General features: G+C 44.1%; 1 protein-coding gene across 1 annotated transcript in view; it reads left to right on the top strand.

The window, feature by feature from the left end:
* The window catches only part of LOC118397292 (sodium/calcium exchanger 1-like), a 115,083-nt gene that overhangs the window by 59,012 nt on the left and 36,860 nt on the right, over positions 1–19,211 (top strand). Inside the window, exon 2 of the mRNA XM_035791911.2 lies at positions 14,193–14,680. Within this exon, the coding sequence (XP_035647804.1) occupies positions 14,288–14,680 (393 nt within the window). The 5' untranslated portion in view covers positions 14,193–14,287. The remainder of the gene's footprint in view (positions 1–14,192; positions 14,681–19,211) is intronic.

Genomic DNA, 19,211 nt, shown 5'->3' with positions numbered 1-19,211 from the left:
CACCAAAGCCCTAAATGACATAATAACAAACTATTGTCCCCTTAAAGACCCAGCCACCGAGCTGTTCTTTCCAGGAGCAGATCAGCCAGTGTGATACGGGGTGGTTTGTTTTTCCACCATACCAGTGGAGAAGAAGCCATCTTAGATCTGCAGAATGCCAGCTTCTGTGGGTGTCTCTTGCTGGGCTTGTTTAAATGTGTGAGAGCTTGGGGAGCAGGCAGCATTACTGGAGGTGATTGAAGTTTAATAAAGCTAAATCTTTCCTGTGGGTATATAGATTAGACTGGACCAATCAATCAATCATGTTGCTCCTTTGAGGTACCACATTTGTGTGATTGGCGGCTGAGCCAAATAAATTCCTCTTCTTGGCCAATCGGGTTGGGCTTCGTCTCATCGTTTGTAGCTCTGGTAACTGACTCTTTCTAGGCTGTCTAATCAATCACAAGCTAGTCACACCAGTATTCTAACAAGGGAATTCAGGAACTGGGACACACATTTTCAGCAAGACATTTATACTTGCTTTTGTAACTGTGAACATTGTCATATCAGCAAAAAAACTACGAAATATCTAGGTTTCCATCCAATTGGCAACACGTTTTCATGCGAATATTCTAAAATCTGCATAAAAACATTTCCCTACGAGAGTTGTGTTTCCGGCTCATCTGACAGAATGCGAGGGGGTGGGAGATGGAGGAGGAAAGCACAACCTTTATTTATCTCCTGCTGTCACAGAACCGAGCACATCTGGCCTCTATAGAATCCAACACAATAACCGACGCCAGAGAACAGCCTGCCTGCACCTTATTAGCATTGACAGTGAACAAACACACACACACTCACGAAAGTTGACGAGTAGAGCTATTATTTTGCAGAAACTTGCTATTTCTGACAATAAAGTGAAGCTTTCAAATGCAAATGGGTTTATTCTGAAAATATTGGCTGCCTAGCTCCTCAGGCGCAGAGATCAGGTCAGCCTAGGTATAGGCTTCCAGATCTGAGAGGGATATTTCGGTGCAGACATCTTCAGACACGTTTGGTAACAGAATGTTCATCCTAAGTCTCAACGCTCCATAACTGTTCTCATTGAAGTTCCCACGAAGCCCTTCTGCCTGACGAAATACGCCTGGGTAGTTCTGTATCCCAGTGTTCAGCACCTTTTCAGATGCAAGCTCCAATAAATACAATTATTGTCAAGGGAGTTCAGTTGTGTTTTATCATGTGACTTCATTCAACCTGATCTTACTTTGTGTGATCTGGGTTCCACTGATTAGATCTAATGAGGAACCGATAGAAACAGTAGGATCCACACTCCACTCTAGGGCATGTGACTGAGAGAATACTACTGCACACACAGCAGTTATACATAGACTAGCCCTTTGCTCTTGTACTCTGGAGAGACTGTGTGTGTGACGAGTTTTCCCGGAGCTTGACCTTGTCTTTCCCTGGACTATGGGGTTCATTAAACCACTGTAGGGTTGACATCAGAGAGAAAGAGAGAGAGAGAGAGAGAGAGAGCGAGAGAGAGACACAGACAGACAGGCAAAGTTAGTGAGATTCCTCATCTACTGTACACATTACCGTTCAATATAATGCTGTATCGCCCAAAGGTAGTAGTATATGAAAATGCAATTCAAAATTAACTAGAAATACTCAATGCAGTTCATTACAACTGTAGCCTATAGGCTATTTAAGCAATAAGGCACAAGGGGGTGTGGTATATGGTCAATATACCACGGCTAAGGGCTGTTCTTACGCATGACGCAATGCGGAGTGCCTGGATACAGCCCTTAGTATATTGTCCATATACCACAAACCCCCGAGGTGCCTTATTGCTATTATAAACTGGTTACCAATGTAATTAGAGCAGTAAAAATAAATGTTTTGTCATACCCGTGGTATACGATCTGATATACCACGGCTGTCAGCCAATCAGCATTCAGGGCTCGAACCACCCAGTTTATAATATGATTTATACAACGAGTGGGTCTACTCCTGAATGATGATTGGTTAAAAGTGCATTCCAGCCGGCTAAATGCCCATTTACTCTGTTACATCAGACTGTGGAATTCACTGTCTCATCAGACTAGCCAGGCAGTTTATAAACTTGATCTCCACTATAAAAAGCATCTAGACATGATCTCACATTTCTTTTTGACTAACATTTTAGTTTCAACAGCAGAGATTTGTATAAACCTTGCTGTCTGTCTCTCTGACATTTGCAACATTGTTTCAATATTCAAATTCAATCTCCAGATATAGTAATGAACATGTCGAGAGTTGGGATGAGACAGACAGGCAGGCAGCTTTTCTCAGCCAATTGAAATCGTGAATCAGCATTTTTATGTATATACAAAGAACTATCAATAGAACAGGTAAAACGAAACAAAGTGCAGCAAGTCTGCTGTCTTTCCAGCTTCATTTTGAAGTGAGTGTGTTAGCTGTGTTGTTGGTTAGCTCCTCTGAACAATAGTGTCCTGACAAGAGAGCGCATGTTCAATGTTAGGCGAAATCGTGCATCATTAGCTCATTGTTATGGAGCCCTTGACTTTTTCCACATACGTTTCAGCCTTATTTTTTCCTCATCAATCTACACACAATGTCCCATAACGACAAAGCAAAAACAGGTTTTTATAAATGTTTGCACATTTATAAAAAAATATATATATATGAAATCACACTTACTTAAGTATTCAGACCCTTTGCTCAGTACTTTGTTGAAGCACCTTTGGCAGCGATTACAGCCTCGAGTTTTACTGGGTATGACGCTACAGGCTTGGCAAACCTGTATTTGGGGAGTTTCTCCCATTCCTCTCAGCAGATCCTCTCAAGCTCTGTCAGGTTGGATGGGGAGTGTCGCTGCACAGCTATTTTCAGGTCTCTCCAGAGATGTTAGATCGGGTTCAAGTCCGGTCTCTGGCTGGGCCACTCAAGGACATTCAGAGACTCCTGCGTTGTCTTGGCTGTGTGCTTAGGCCGTTGTCCTGTTGGAAGGTGAACCATCGCCCCAGTCTGAGGTCCTGAGCACTCTGGAGCAGGTTTTCATCAAGTATCTCTCTGTACTTCTGTATGGCCACACCACCAGGTGGTGTGCTGCAGAGATGGTTGTCCTCCTGGAAAGTTCTCCCATCTCTACAGAGGGACTCTGAAGCTCTGTCAGAGTTCTTGGTCACCTCCACCAAGGCCCATCTCCCCCGATTGCTCAGTTTGGCCAGGGGGCCAGCTCTAGGAAGAGTCTTGGTGGTTCCAAACTTCTTCCATTTAAAAAATGTGTTCTTGGGGACCTTCAATGCTGCAGAAATCTTTTGGTACCCTTTCCCAGATCTGTGCCTCGTCACAATCCTGTGTTGGAGCTCTACGGACAATTCCTTTGACCTCATGGCTTGGTTTCAACTGTGGGACCTTATATATATATATATATATATATATATATATATATAGACAGGTGTGTGCCTTTTCAATATCATGTGCAATCAATTGAATTTACCACAGTTGGACTCCAATCAATTAGTGGAAACATTTCAAGTATGATCAATGGAAACAGGATGCACCTGGGCACCGAGTCTCATAGCAAAGGGTCTGATTAATCAAATGGCCACCAGTTACTATTACATTGCCCCCCATTTGTTTTTGTACGCTGCTGCTTCTCACTGTTTATTATATATTGCATATTCACTTCACACCAACCTACCTGTGCAAATTACCTCTAACATGTACCCCCGCACACTGACTCGGTACCTGTACCCCTTGTATATAGCCTTGTTATTGTGTTACATTTTATTATTTTTTACTGTAGTTTATTTGGTAAATATTTTCTTAACTCTTCTTGAGCTGCACTGTTGATTTAAGGGCTTGTAAGTAAACATTTCATGGTAAGGTCTACACATGCTCATGTGTAAGGGGTGCGTAACTGGTGGCAGGGAAGTCAGACACAGGAGAGCAGAACTAGGTCATAGCCGGAGCAGTTTAATTCCAAAACCAACGGCATCAAGAAAATAACAACTTGGGTACAAAACCCGACGTGCACCAGTCATAATGTGCACAAGCACTTACAAACAAACAATTCCACACAAAGACATGGGGGGGAAAAGAGGGTTAGATACACAACACGTAATGAGTGAATGAAAACCAGGTGTGTGGGAAAACAAGACAAAACAAATGGAAAATGAAAAATGGATCGGCGATGGCTAGAAGACCGGTGACGTCGACCGCCAAACACCGACCGAACAAGGAGAGGAACCGACTTCGGCAGAAGTCATGACAGCATGTGACAAAGAGTTTGATTACGTATATAAATAAGGTATTTCAGTTTTTATTTCTAATAAATGTGCAAAAATGTCTAAAAACCTGTTTTCACTTTGTCAATATGGGCTATTGTGTGTAGATTGCTGAAAAAATATATATTTGATCCATTTAAGAATGTATGTAGCCAGGGCAACTTAGGAGTGGATCCGTAAGAAGCATCTCAAGGTCCTGGAGTGGCCTAGCCAGTCTCCAGACCTGAACCCAATAGAAAATCTTTGGAGGGAGCTGAAAGTCCGTATTGCCCAGCAACAGCCCCGAAACCTGAAGGATCTGGAGAAGGTCTGTATGGAGGAGTTGGCCAAAATCCCTGCTGCAGTGTGTGCAAACCTGGTCAAGAACTACAGGAAACATATGATCTCTGTAATTACAAACAAAGGTTTCTGTACCAAATATTAAGTTCTGCTTTTCTGATGTATCAAATACTTATGTAATGCAATAAAATGCAAATTAATTACTTAAAAATCATACAATGTGATTTTCTGGATTTTTGTTTTAGATTCCGTCACTCACAGTTGAAGTGTACCCATGATAAAAATGACAGACCTCAGGAAAACCTGCAAAATCGGCAGTGTATCAAATACTTGTTCTCCCCACTGTATTTCTGGCTGTGCTTTAATTGGTTCTCTAAAAACCTTTTTTTTATTGGTGGCTGAGACCTCACGTTGTTTGAATTTGAAAATCCAACAGTTGTTTTGTAAGGGGGCGGCGCTTGGAGGCTGTGTGTGTTTGTCCACGTGGATTTGGGTGAGAATTGAAAGAGACAAAAACAGAGGGAAAAAAAGCAGACATCATCAAAATAGCCTTTCCAGACTGAAGTCAGGAGGACTTTGAGTTAGGTGTTAGACAGACTGACCCACCAACCTTTTCTCCACAATCTGATTATAATTTATCTGGTGTTTACTGTATAGTCATTTAAAAAAAACTTCTCTCCTCACTCCATTTTGACAACCCCCTTCTCTCTTCAGTGTCTGTGACATCATGTACCTCAGGGATCAAGACCAGGAAGGGATGTTACCATGACATTAACCTCCATCCCCTGGGTAATGGACCTGCCATCATCTGTAAAGTACTTCCTGTCTGGAGGATGGATCTCAGACAGTGCTCAGACCCGCTGTGTGACGTCACACAGCTCTCCTCCGTCAGGCAGGGTTCTGAGAGCAAAATAGATCTTTGGGTGTTTGCATTTGGAATGAACCAATCAGTCCTGTTTGTTTGACAAATAATAGAGGATGAACACGCTGTGCCTCCTCACACAGTAATTGCCATGTTCAGCCTGGCCCTGCTGTTTGCTGCTGTGTGGGTGTGTAGTGTTGGTGTTTGGGTGTGTGTGTTTTCTGTCTGCTTGCTTTTGTGAATGTGTTAGAAAGTGTGCGAGTGCGTTAGACTGTGTGTGTTTTAAGAGACGCAACACCAGTTGAAAAGCACAGCATTCCCTGGGCTACCCCAAGTTTCTCTATTTCTCTCTCTTCTCGTTGTCTCTTCTTTGTCTCTTCTCTTTGTCTCCCTCTGTCTCTTCTCTTTGACTCACGCTCTCTCTCTCTCTCTCTCTCTCTCTCTCTCTCTCTCTCTCTCTCTCTCTCTCTCTCTCTCGGCAACGCACACAGAACACACACACACACAAACACTTCACTGTCCCCCATGGGAGAACTCTTTTGTTTCCAGGTAGAACCCTTTCCACAGAAGTTTCTGCATGGAATCCAAAAAGGGTTCTCCTATGGGGACAGCTGAATAATTATTTTTGAACACTTTTTTCTAAGAGTGTAGAACCATAGAACAGTAGAAACAGTAGGAGGTGGCGTTTATCTCTTGCTACCTCTTTCTCTCATCTGATGTGTTTGTCCAGCTCCTTCTTATTCCTGGCTGTTGTCTCTCTCTGTATCTTTCTCTGTCTCTCTGTTTCTATTGACCTTTGTCTTTCACCAATGTATCCTCCTTCCTCCCGGTCTTCCCTCTCTCGCTTTGCCTCTCTCTTCTGCTCTCTCTCCTCCCCCACTCCACCTTACCCCTCTCTCTCTCTCCATCTCTACCCCTCTCTCCCTCCCTTCTTCCTCTCTCCCAGTCCGTCCATCTCCCTCCCTCCACCTATTCTGACTTGGCAGGGTGAGGAGTGTGTTCAGACATGTGTGTGTTAATTGGAGGAGACGGGTGCGTCCGTTACCCATCTCGGGCCATTTCCCTCTCCTCGCTGAGGGTCACGACTCCGGGGAGGGAGGGATGCCATTATCCACGTCGGACTCTGTTCCTTCGCCATTACGCTCACCGCCTCCACCTCCCGCCCCGCTGCTTACCCAGATGCCTCTGTGTTGCCCACTCACATGTGACATTTTGTTATGGACTGACACATCAGAGGAGGCTGGTGGGAGGAGCTTTTGGAGGAAGGGCTCATGGCTGGAATGGAATCAATGGAACAGAGTCAAATATGTTGTTTCCATGTGTTTGGTACCATTTCATTTGATTCCATTCCAGCCATTACGATGAGCCCATCCTCCTATAGTGCCTCCCACCAGCCTCCCCTGTCACACATAAAGGTGATATAGGGACAGTGTGGATTCTTTAAAGATAGGGAAAGCAGGCCGTGTCATGAGCACTGCATAGTCTCTGGCAGACATATATAACAGTAGAAATTCAGCATTAGATTGTGCTGAGCAATCAGCTTTTATTGATGATGGCATTTCAAGGCTTTGCGAAAGCAGACCGATGGCAATTAGGAAAACGAGTTAAAGGACTCAGACACTTATCCAACTGAGTGCTTTGCACTTCTGGTTTGATTAAGGAATCTACTTCTCATCAATCAAACTCTTGAATCGGCTTTTGTGGGGGTTTTTCCCGAGAGAACAAATGGTGCATTAGAAAAGTAGATGCCCTGCAAAAAGAGGGTGAGGGATGGCATGAAGGTTTGGTAAGGGCCTCTGAAGGGCACCTGGCATAGACAGAGCTGTCAACAGAGAGGGGGTTTCTGGGTGGGTAGAGTCTAAACCAGCTCAGAGAGGCAGACAAAAAATGACAACAGAAATAGATTAGAGGTCCCCTGGGACGAGGCTGCCTCTTTGGAAGGCTGTCTGGCGGTCATCTCCACCTGGGGTGGTTTTTAGATGCTCGTTCAATGGGAGGAGAACTCCACTGGGATCTCTGTGTGTTGCAGAAACGTCATCAACCCAACACCCCAGATGTAGTCAGTGGTATGCTCTTTGACATGAGCTTTTTTCCCCTCCAGATGTTTCTGGTGGGTAGCATGGTGGTAATGGTTTCCTCAGTGAGAGCCTCTCATTCACTCTGAATGTTGTATTGATATCTAGCATTGATTTTTACATTTAGAATGTCCTTTTCTTAGGAGGCAAGATGGCCTGCCAATAGTCGCCAGCATGCAAGAGGAATCATACATCGTTACAACCATGCTAACGAGAATAGAATTACAACGTTACATCAGGTGACTCCTGGCCGCATGTCCTCAACATCCATATTCCGGTAGATCTTGAAAATGAGCTAATATTATTGCTTCGAGCATGAAATAGCTAGACATAATATGATGTATAACAGCATTGATGTACAGCACCGTATGGGCTTGTCTGACTACTGATGCCACAACTATCATCTCATCCCTAAGACAGCACTACATAGGGAATAGGGCGCTATTTGGGACGCATAGTCATTGTTTTCTGGGTACTGTGTGTCAGATGAGTGGGATAATTATGCACGGTCTGTTTTTACTTCACAGTTACTTGATCATTGAAAATAGCTTTTCTAGGGCCTCCCGAGTGGTCAGAGGCCTAAGGCACTGCATCACAGTCCTGGAGGCATCACTACAGACCCGAGTTCGATCTCGGGCTGTATCACAACCGACCGTGATCGGGAGGCCCATAGGGCGGTGCACAATTGGCCTAGAGTCATCCGGGTTAGGGTTTGCCCGGGGGGGCTTTACTTGGCTTATCACGCTCTAGCGACTCCTTGTGGCGTGCCGGGCACCTGCAGGCTGACCCTGGTTTGTCAAGTGAATGGTATTTCCTCCAACATATTGGTGGATCTGGCTTCCGGGTTAAGCGGCCGGGTGTTAAGAAGCGTGGTATGGCGGGTAATGTTTCGGAGGACGCGTGACTTGATCTTCACCCCCCGATCCTGTAACCAACAAACAGATGACATTCACATTCATTGCGTGTACTGTCACTAAACAGTACACGCAAAACACCAGTCTCAACGTCAACAGTGAAGTGGCGACTCCAGGATGCTGGACTTCTAGGCAGAGTTCCTCTGTCCAGTGTCTGTTTTCTTTTGCACATCTTAATATTTTCTTTTTATTGGCCAGTCTGAGAGATGGCTTTTACTTTGCAACTCTGCCTAGAAGGCCAGCATCCCAGAGTCGCCTCCTCACTGGTGACGTTGAGACTGGTGTTTTGTGGGTACTGTTGAATGAAGCTGCCAGCTGAGGACTTGTGAGGCATCTGTTTCTCAAACTAGACACTCTAATGTACTTGTCCTCTTCCTCAGTTGTGCACTGGGGCCTCCCACTACTCTTTCTATTCTGGTTAGAGCCAGTTTGCACTGTTCTGTGAAGGGAGTAGTACACAGCATTGTACGAGATCTTCAGTTTCTTGGCAATTTTTCGCATGGAATAGCCTTCATTTCTCAGAACAAGAATAGACTGACAAGTTTCAGAAAAAGTCCTTTGTTTCTGGCCATTTTGAGCTTGTAATCGAACCCACAAATGCTGATGCTCCAGATACTCAACTCGTCTAATGAAGGCCAGTTTTATTGCTTCTTTAATCAGAACAACAGTTTTCAGCTATGCTAACATCATTGCAAAAGGGTTTTCTAACGATAAATTAGCCTTCTAAAATGATAAACTTGGATTAGCTAACACCGTGCCATTGGAACACAGGAGTGATGGTTGCTGATAATGGGCCTCTGTACGCCTATGTAGATATTCCATTAAAAATGTGCCTTTTCCAGCTACAATATTAATTTACAACATTAACAATGTCTACACTGTATTTCTGATCGATTTGATGTTATTTTAATGGACAAAAAATGTGCTTTTCTTTCAAAAACAAGGACATTTTTAAGTGACCTCGAACTTTTGAACGGTAGTGTATGTCAGTGGCTTGGCCGTATTACTAGAGATTGAAGAGGGACTCACAGAATTACATCTATCCTCCGATCTGTTTGCGCTTACACATCTGTCACACTGACTAAAGTGGCTTGAACAGTATGGTCTAAGCAGAACAGATCTCCCTTAGCAAATGTTTGATACCCTTCAGGTATACAACAACAAACTAGTGATTGACACCTGCCCGTCTTATAATGGCTGCTCAACCTTACAGAAAGGCTAACTCGGATAGGGACTGAACTCAACAAAGTATACAAGGGCTTTTCTTTTACAGTGTGGCGGGCAATCCTCAAGTCTAATATCCTGACTCCCTCACCCCTCCACCTACTCACTTATTTGGTAAGGGCTTCCACCATAGAATATTACAAAATAATCTGCCTGGCTAAGGCATAGACTAATTCCATTCAAACTTCAACCATTAATTTGCACAATCACTTAAAAATCTTTCATTGATTTTTAACAACATGCATGACTCTTGTATGACTCTTTTGATGATACAGGGTTGTAAAATAATAAGGTTGACAGGTAGCAAAAGTTCCAATTATTATCACAAATCACACAAGCAGTATGATAAGCTGATAAATCAAGATATGTCCAGCGCCCTTGTTACCAATGCACAATTTCTGGTTCAAATTCAAATTTTATGAGAAGCGCAGCTTTTAATAACAAGAAAACGTCTTACGTCTCTTACAATACAAATAGTTTTTTCAATGGCGATAGAGAACTCTAATCAACTACTCAGATCTATCAGTAAGGTAACCTTAAAGATGACTTCTAGACCTGACCTGAAAACCTAACAGTAAAAACAAAGTAGAATAGTAATGAGTAATAATAACAATAATAATAAACTCAAACTATAAAGCTACAGCAACGCATCAATGACCAAGGCATGAATGAGCGTAATGACCGGAAAGATCTAAACTCCTTATATACCTTACAGCTTCACTTACACTTGTACATTCTAGTCATTTAGCAGACGCTCTTATCCAGAGCGACTTACAGTTAGTGAATTTATCTCAAGATACTGTAGCTAGGTGGGACAACCACATATCATAGGCAAACGTACAATTTTCCTCAAAGTAGCTATCGGAAAAGGGTTGGTTCAGGTTATGTCAGCTTTACCACAGTTTAATATGTTTCATCCATTCCTTCCAGAACATGCATATTCTTACCCAACCTTAAATGAAGCAATATTATACATTCTTACAGCATCTATCTCTGCACCCCATCAAACCACAGGACATCCTCCCCCTCCGTCCATACACATGCTATAGGCCTTTTACTCCTTAATTTAATTTTTGACCTACTTGGCACTAGCTATCACCTGACTACAATCGGGTACCATTGACCAAAGGCTGGGCACATACTCTAACTCTGTGTCCGTGGGTCCGTGGGTGTGCACAAGCCCAGACTTCTGCCTGATGCATGCAAGCATAACCAGAGTGGTACCTCTTTCAGTCGCTATGCCCAAAAATGGACTTCCCTTTCTTAGAGCTCCGGTTAGGGGTCACCCCAGACCAGACCAATTTATTTTCTTACATTTTTTTATTTAACCTTTATTTAACTAGGCAAGTCGGTTAAGAACAAATTCTTATTTACAATGGCGGCCTACCCCGGCCAAACCCAGAAGACGCTGCGTCAATGACTTATATCCCAATCCTTCATATATCTTCAATTATGATTAAACAGCCATTTTCCATATTAACTCTAATTCAATCAAGTCTCCGACCCAATTCACTTCTTCTCATATGTGTCTCTGGATTCAATGTTTATTGTCAATGCTCACTGTCCTCTGTGCTTCGTGGTGAGTGTGTATGCAGGTCACTGTCTGCACATCTGTAACCACAAAGTGCTTAATTTCACATAAATGTCACAGGTCACAAATGTCACAGGAAATATACGCCCAAGCTGATACTTCTTGACTGTTTGTGTACGTGCAGGATTGTGTGTTTACATCTGCTTTCGATCGTGTGTGCATTCGTGCGGTTCAGCAGTTTTGATGAGGCAGCTATACATACCCCGAGTCCCGCTCCCAGACCCAGCCTAGCCAACCGGGCTGCTTGAAGAGCCCTTCCCCACAGTACCCAGCCCCAGAGGACACTAGTGGACACATCCATGAAAGGCAGTATGCTTGTGACGAAGAATCCTCCTAGGCTCTTTGTTTCTTCCTCTCTTCTCTCTCTCTCCTTCCTCTTCTTCCCTCTCTCTACTTCCCCTCTTCTTTTCTCTCCTGTTCCATCTGTGATGCATCACCCTCCCAAACCTTCACCAGGTCGTCATGGAAACACTCTGGCTGTGCTGAGAATATGTATTAACACACTCATCATAGCAGGACTACCCCACTCTTTCTTTTTTTCTCTTTCCCTCTCTCATCTCTCGCTCTATGGTTTTCTCACTCTCTTCCTCTCTCTCATCCTCTTTCACTCTGCCCTTCTCTCTCTCTCCTCTCTCTCTTTCTTTTTCACTCTCTCTACATTCAATTCCCCCTTCTCCCTGTCCATTATACTTAGTATCAGCAACCCTCCTCTCATGGACACCTCAACCATCCTCAACCGTCCTCTCATCGCATCTCCCATTTAAACATCTCTTCAGATTCCTTTTTCCTCTTTTTCCTCCTGCAGCATCCCTCCATGTCCCTCCAGCCTCGGAGTGGCTCTGATTAACAGGTCACAGAGGAACACAACACAAACAGTCTACTCTGAAATAGAAATTGCATCCTTAATGGCAGCATATTCCCTATATAGTGCACTTCTTTTCACCAGAGCCCTATGGGCCCTGGTCAAACGCAGTGGACTTGATATGAAATAGGGTGCCATTTGAGACCCATCCAGAGAGTGCTGCTCTCTGAACAAGCGTAGACCCAGTGAAAGGAGCCATCCTCCCCTTCTTCCCCCAGTATCCCTCTCTTATTCTCCTGCTTGATAATCAGGTATGGTAGTGTGGTGCTGGAGGTGCATTCTGGTAGAGTGCAGTACGGAAATGGGCAACATCAGCTCTGCATCAGTAGACATCCATCTATAAGCAAACACAGAGTTAAACTGGACTGTCAGCCTGAGGAGACAGGCAGAACACGACTGCACACTGGAGGTGTGTGTGTGTGTGTGCGTGCGTGCGTGCGTGCGTGCGTGCGCGCGTGAGTGCGAGTATGTGTACAGAAATATCTTCTACAGTTGTCCGTTAAGACCAATTACATAGAATCCCAGACTGAGTATGACCTGCAGTAGAAACAATGCATTGCATGTAACCTGAGGTGTTCCTCCTGCAAATGCATTAGATGATGGTTTTGTGGGCAGCCTCTCAATATAATATTCTTGACAATGGGATACTCATGACTATTCAGACATACACTGGCATGTGTATGTTTGATGGATGTGTCTATAGCAGTACAAGCATGTAATACAATTATTTTCTGTCAGATAAATCTTACTTATTGTTGTCTGGTGCATGTCGAATTCTACTGTATATAGACACGTCTTTTGAGATGGATAAGCTTTCAAGGGCTGCTCATTAATGTTAAAGCTGGACAGGCAACGTGGCAGAGAAAGATGAAGAGACAGAGAGTGAGCCTGTGTGTGCATTTGAGTGTGTGTGTGTGCGTGTGTGTGACCAGGTGTCTTCACCCCAGGCTATCCTCAGCAGGTCTCACATTGTGACTGTCATCGACTAAACTGGCTCTCTGCTCTACACATTCTCCCTTACATATGGTGCTCACACACTGCTCACAGAAACTACATGCAATACAATACATACAGATACATTGGGCTGTAAATGACACCCGGTGAAAGAATGGTTGAATAACAGCGACTGTATACACACACCCTCATATACTGGACATGTGAGTGTATGTACAGGCCTAAAGTTGTATGTATCTGTTCAACAATTCTACTCACTAGCCCCTTCATCCCAAATGAAATTGCACCTTTTTCCCTATGGGCCCGGTTCAAATGTAGTGCACTATATAGTACATAGGATGCAATTTGGGACTTGGGATTTGGGAACAAACAAGCAAGCAAAGAAACTAACTTTCTGTACACCCCGCTTCATAAACACACTGCCAGTAAGCCATGGACCCTGACCCACTTTAACAGCGAGAGAGAGTGTGTTAGAGAGTTTCTGAGTGTCTTGCTGCTCAGTGTTCTGGCTCTCAGGATCATTGTGTTCTCGACCGAGGGAACAGGTCTTTGTGGAGAGCCTGGTGCACTGTCACGAAGCCTGTTGGAACAGTGTCACAGAATCCACTATCTCTCCCATCCAAACCCCAGCCTTCTCTCTCTCCAGGGCCAAACATTCTCCCTCCGCTTTGGGCTTTAATGACAGTACTGTTGTCACAGAATCCACCTTGAACTATCTCTCTCTCTGTCTGTCTGTCTCTCCTGTCAATAGAAAGCAGAGAGCACGTAGACTAATCTGGGAACCTCCAACTTGAATAGCCGTGAAAGGTTTATATTCATGATTCAGGGGCATGACTTTATCATTTACTATTCATGTGCATGTTGACATTTGTGTTCTCATATTGCAGTTGGAAACCTTCCACAGTAACTGGAAACAAGGACAATGGTTGAAAAATGATTTATTCTATGTCAACTGCAGTAATACCTCATGATTCAGTTTTAATTTCGTAAAAAATAACTGAAAATGATTTTGAGGTAGATGGTTTATTTATTTACAGGTCCATGAAAGGCTGGTGTATGTTTGCTGCTGGCTACATCCAACATCTAACCAAGTATTGTTCTCTCTCTCTCTTTTCTCTCTTCTCTTTACTCTTCTATCCATCTCTCTCTCCTCCTAGGTGAGCTAGTCCTACCCCTCCTTGCCACGTTGGCATCTTCTCCTCGTCTCTCTCTTCGTCCACCTCATCCCTCTCTTCCCCCGTCATTCTCCACCATGGCACTCCTCCCCACCTCTCTTTCTGCCTCCGTCCCCTTCCTCCTCTTCCTCCTCCTCCCCCTTCCTTCACCCTGTGCCCTGGAGTCTCTACGAGGAGGAGGAGGAGTAGGAGAGGAAGAGAACCGCTCCATCTCCACCATGTCCTATCCCTCCATGTCTCCGGAGTTCTGGAGCAACAGCAGCACGGGGCTGGGCAGCAGTTCAAAGTGTTCGCAGCCGGTGGTGTGCAGGCCGGGCACCCTGCTGCCCGTGTGGAAGCCCCTGAGCCCCGGGCTGGGCGACCAGGTAGCCAGGGCCGTGGTCTACTTCACCTGTCTCATGTACATGTTCCTGGGAGTGTCCATCATCGCAGACCGTTTCATGGCCTCTATCGAGGTCATAACCTCACAGGTTGGTACTATGTGATAGATTGACCCATATGATAGACTGTGTTTATGTAGAGTTGTCATTCAGCACATAATGGAAATGACATAGAAATAGAATGAAGAGATTATATTTTTACAGAGAGAGCTCTCCCACTCTCAGACCCAGTGCTTGGCTCTCCTCTCTCACCTCTCCCTGGACTACATTAACTGTCACTCCAACACAGTGAACATCGAAACAGCTTGAACATTATATGATAAAGTCATTGTAAAACTCGCCTCTGCAGGGGTGATAGACATAACAGTTTCTTTCTCCAGAAATGCCACCTTGCTTTGCGGTGTTACCACAGACAGCTCAAATTAACGTGTTATTTCTATGTTTGGGTTTTCACATTTCTTGTAGTGACTGACTTTGGGCCCATATGGAATTCCAGTATTTACAGTATGTTCATTGAAACACATCCTGATATGCAGACGTAGTGTATTGGATTATTGGTTCCATCTGATTTAAAGTTTGGGTAATTGGTTCAGATTCTGACATTGTTATGAATTGGATTTCTCTGCTGACAAAAGATATTGTTGACTCAAGAAACTGAAATAGATTCTAACCTTGGGTTGGAACCAGTTCAGGGAACAAAACCGAAAACTTGAAAATTACAACATTTTCAAGGAACAGAAACAGAACCAGGAACGACAGTGATAGATACTGTTCCGGAACAGAACCATTATTTTAAAAGCATGGGAACCGGTTAATAGCATTCTTTTACATACCGGGCATGTTTTTCTAGTCCCACAAAAAAATGCAACAAAGTGCCTATGCAAAGCCCTCACTCTGTCACTCAGAAACTTCTTCCAGTGTCTGCCTGCCTGCCAGCTGATATTTTTTGCCAGTATGTGCGCGTGTGTAAGCTACCTGCCCCTCCCCCTCCGAAGCATAGGCTACTGTAACCTACTGACGTTTCAGCGTGATTCAGAAGATGGGGAGAGTGTGTGCGGGCGACGGAGAGAAACAAAATGGTGCAATTTGAGGCCATGTGGCGGAGAATGATGCGGGCGCTGGAGATGGGGTTGTGAGCATGTTCGTCAGGGCAGGTGTGATGTAGTTGATGTTGGTGTGATGTCGTTTGTATGTGTATGTTTTGTATTGTTAAAACTAACAAACTAAAATCTTAGAAAAAAAAGACAATGGTCAGAGATTTTTTATTAGAGAAGAATGGATTTTCATTGCTAGTTAAAAAAGGAATAGAAAATAATGATATAAACAGGTACTTTTCAAAGCTTTGCTGGTCGGACCAGTGGAACGCGACCCAAAAAATAGCGGTTCTGTTCAGAACGAAACAATTGGAAAATAATGAGACTTAGTGAATTATTGATTCCATCTGATTTAAAGCTTTAGATAATTGGTCCAGACTATTTGACATTGTTATGAATTGGATTTCTCTGCTGACAAGAAACTGAAATAGATTCTAGCCTTGGAATCCATTAAATAATCAATTAACTGGGGCAGTTAAGAATTTTTTTCATGAGTTATTAATAATCCATTTCAGTTTGTTGGGCCATCGAACACCATTGTGAATTTACTAGTTATCTGTTTGTAATATTGTCCTCCTTAAATCCAACCATGTGTTCAACATCTTTGTTCATAATCCCTTTTTCAATTTTCTCTCTGACCGAGCATATTGCACACCACTTTTTGTAAGTTCACAATAAGAGCATTTATCAGGAGAGTAATTTCCAGAAGTTCATCCATTAGGAAGGATTTAGACCACCCCAGTGGCCTAATTTGGAGTGTATTGTAACAGGGGGGCTGTTCCGCTGCAAGCCTAAGCATACTATGAGAGTGTCTGGATTTTATGCTGGCTCTCTGCGAGGGGGGGGGATATGGGGATGGGGGATGGAGGAAAATGGGGAGGGAGGAATATAGGGACGGATGGGGATATGGGGATGGAGATATAGGGATGCGGATGGAGGGATATGGGGATGGAGGGATATAGGGATGTGGATATGTATGGATGGTGGGGTGGAGATATTCGGATGGAGGGATATGGGGATTGGGATGGAGGGATGTGGATATGTAGGGATGGAGATGGAGATATGGGGATGGATGGATATAGGGATGTGGATATGTATGGATGGTGGGGTGGAGATATGCGGATGGAGGGATATGGGGATTGGGATGGAGGGATGTGGATATGTAGGGATGGAGATGGAGATATGGGGATGGATGGATATAGGGATGTGGATATGTATGGATGGTGGGGTGGAGATATTCGGATGGAGGGATATGGGGATTGGGATGGAGGGATGTGGATATGTAGGGATGGAGATGGAGATATGGGGATGGATGGATATAGGGATGTGGATATGTATGGATGGTGGGGTGGAGATATTCGGATGGAGGGATATGGGGATTGGGATGGAGGGATGTGGATATGTAGGGATGGAGATGGAGATATGGGGATGGATGGATATAGGGATGTGGATATGTATGGATGGAGGGATGGAGATATGCGGATGGAGGGATATGGGGATTGGGATGGAGGGATGTGGATATGTAGGGATGGAGATGGAGGGATGAAGATATGCAGATGGAGGAATGTGGATGGAGGGATGCGGATGGAGGGATATGGGGATGCAGATGGAGGGATGTGGATATGTGGGGATGGAGATGAATATATGGGGATGGAGGGATGGAGATGGGGATGGAGGGATGGGGATTTTGGATTTTGAATTTTATTTCACCTTTATTTAACCAGGTAGGCTAGTTGAGAACAAGTTCTCATTTGTAACTGCGACCTGGCCAAGATAAAGCATAGCAATTTGACACATACAACAACACAGGGTTACCCATGGAATAAACAAAACATAGTCAATAATACAGTAGAACAAAATAAAACAAAAAGTATATATACAGTGAGTGCAAATAAGGTAAGATAAGGGAGTTAAGGCAATACATAGGCCATGGTGGCGAAGTAATTACAATATAGCAATTAAACACTGGCATGGTCGATGTGCAGAAGATGAATGTGCAAGTAGAGATACTGGGGTGCAAAGGAGCAAGATAAATAAATAAATACTGTATGGGGATGAGGTAGATAGATAGATGGGCTGTTTACAGATGGGCTATGTACAGGTGCAGTGATCTGTGAGCTGCTCTGACAGCTGGTGCTTAAAGCTAGTGAGGGAGATATGAGTCTCCAGCTTCAGAGATTTTTGCAGTTCGTTCCAGTCATTGGCAGCAGAGAACTGGAAGGAAAGGCGACCAAAGGAGGAATTGGCTTTGGGGGTGACCAGTGAGATATACCTGCTGGAGCGCATGCTACGAGTGGGTGCTGCTATGGTGACCAGTGAGCTGAGATAAGGCGGGGCTTTACCTAGCAGAGACTTGTAGATAACCTGTAGCCAGTGGGTTTGGCGAAGAGTATAAGCGAGGGCCAACCAATGAGAGCATACAGATTGCAATGGTGGGTAGTGTATGGGGCTTTGGTGACAAAACGGATGGCACTGTGAGACTGCATCCAATTGGTTGAGTAGTGTGTTGGAGGCTATTTTATAGATGACATCATCGAAATCGAGGATCGGTAGGATGGTCAGTTTTACGAGGGTATCTTTGGCAGCATGAGTGAAGGATGCATTGTTGCGATATAGGAAGCCAATTCTAGATTTAATTTTGGTCGGAGATGCTTAAGCATGCCCCAGTTTAGTAGCACGAGCTCAGAAGAGAGATGGGGGGCAATCAATTCACATATGGTATCGAGGGCAAAGCTGGGGGCAGAGGGAGGTCTATAGCAAGTGGCAACAGCGAGAGACTTGTTTCTGGAAAGGTGAATTTTTAGAAGTAGAAGCTCGAATTGTTTGGGTAACAGACTTTGATAGCCTGCAGAGTTCGGTATTACTATCTTTGCAGTAGATTGCAACACTGCCCCCTTTGGCAGTTCTATCTTGGCGGAAAATGTTATAGTTAGCGATGGAGATTAAGGTTTTTGGTGGTTTTCCTAAGCCAATATTCAGACACGACTAAAACATCCGGGTTGGCAGAGTGTGCTAAGCAGTGAGTAAAACAAACTTAGGTAGTAGGCTTCTAATGTCAACATGCATGAAACCAAGGCTTTTACGGTTACAGAAGTCAACAAATGAGGGCACCTGGGGAGTGGAGCTAGGCACTGCAGGACCTGGATTAACCTCTACATCACCAGAGGAACAGAGGAGGAGAAGGATAAGGGTACGGCTAAATGCTATACGAACTGGCCGTCTAGCACGTTTGGAACAGAGAGTAAAAGGAACAGGTTTCTGGGCACGATAGCATAGATTCAAGGCAAAATGTACAGACTAAGGTAAGGTAGGATGTAAGTACATTGGAGGTAAACCTAGGCATTGAGTAATGATGAGAGAGATATAGTCTCTAGAGACGTTTAAACCAGGTGATGTCATCACATATGTAGGAGGTGGAACAACATGGTTAAGGCATATTGAGCAGGGCTAGAGTCTCTACAGTGAAATAAAACAGTAATCATTAACCAGGACAGTAATGGAAGAGGCATATTGATATTAGAGAGAGG

The sequence above is a fragment of the Oncorhynchus keta genome, chromosome 18 (genome assembly GCF_023373465.1).
Source record: "Oncorhynchus keta strain PuntledgeMale-10-30-2019 chromosome 18, Oket_V2, whole genome shotgun sequence".
In the NCBI taxonomy this organism is placed as follows: domain Eukaryota; kingdom Metazoa; phylum Chordata; class Actinopteri; order Salmoniformes; family Salmonidae; genus Oncorhynchus; species Oncorhynchus keta.
The sequence above is the reverse complement of the archived record's forward strand: the minus strand, read 5'-3'. Positions and strand labels throughout refer to the sequence as shown.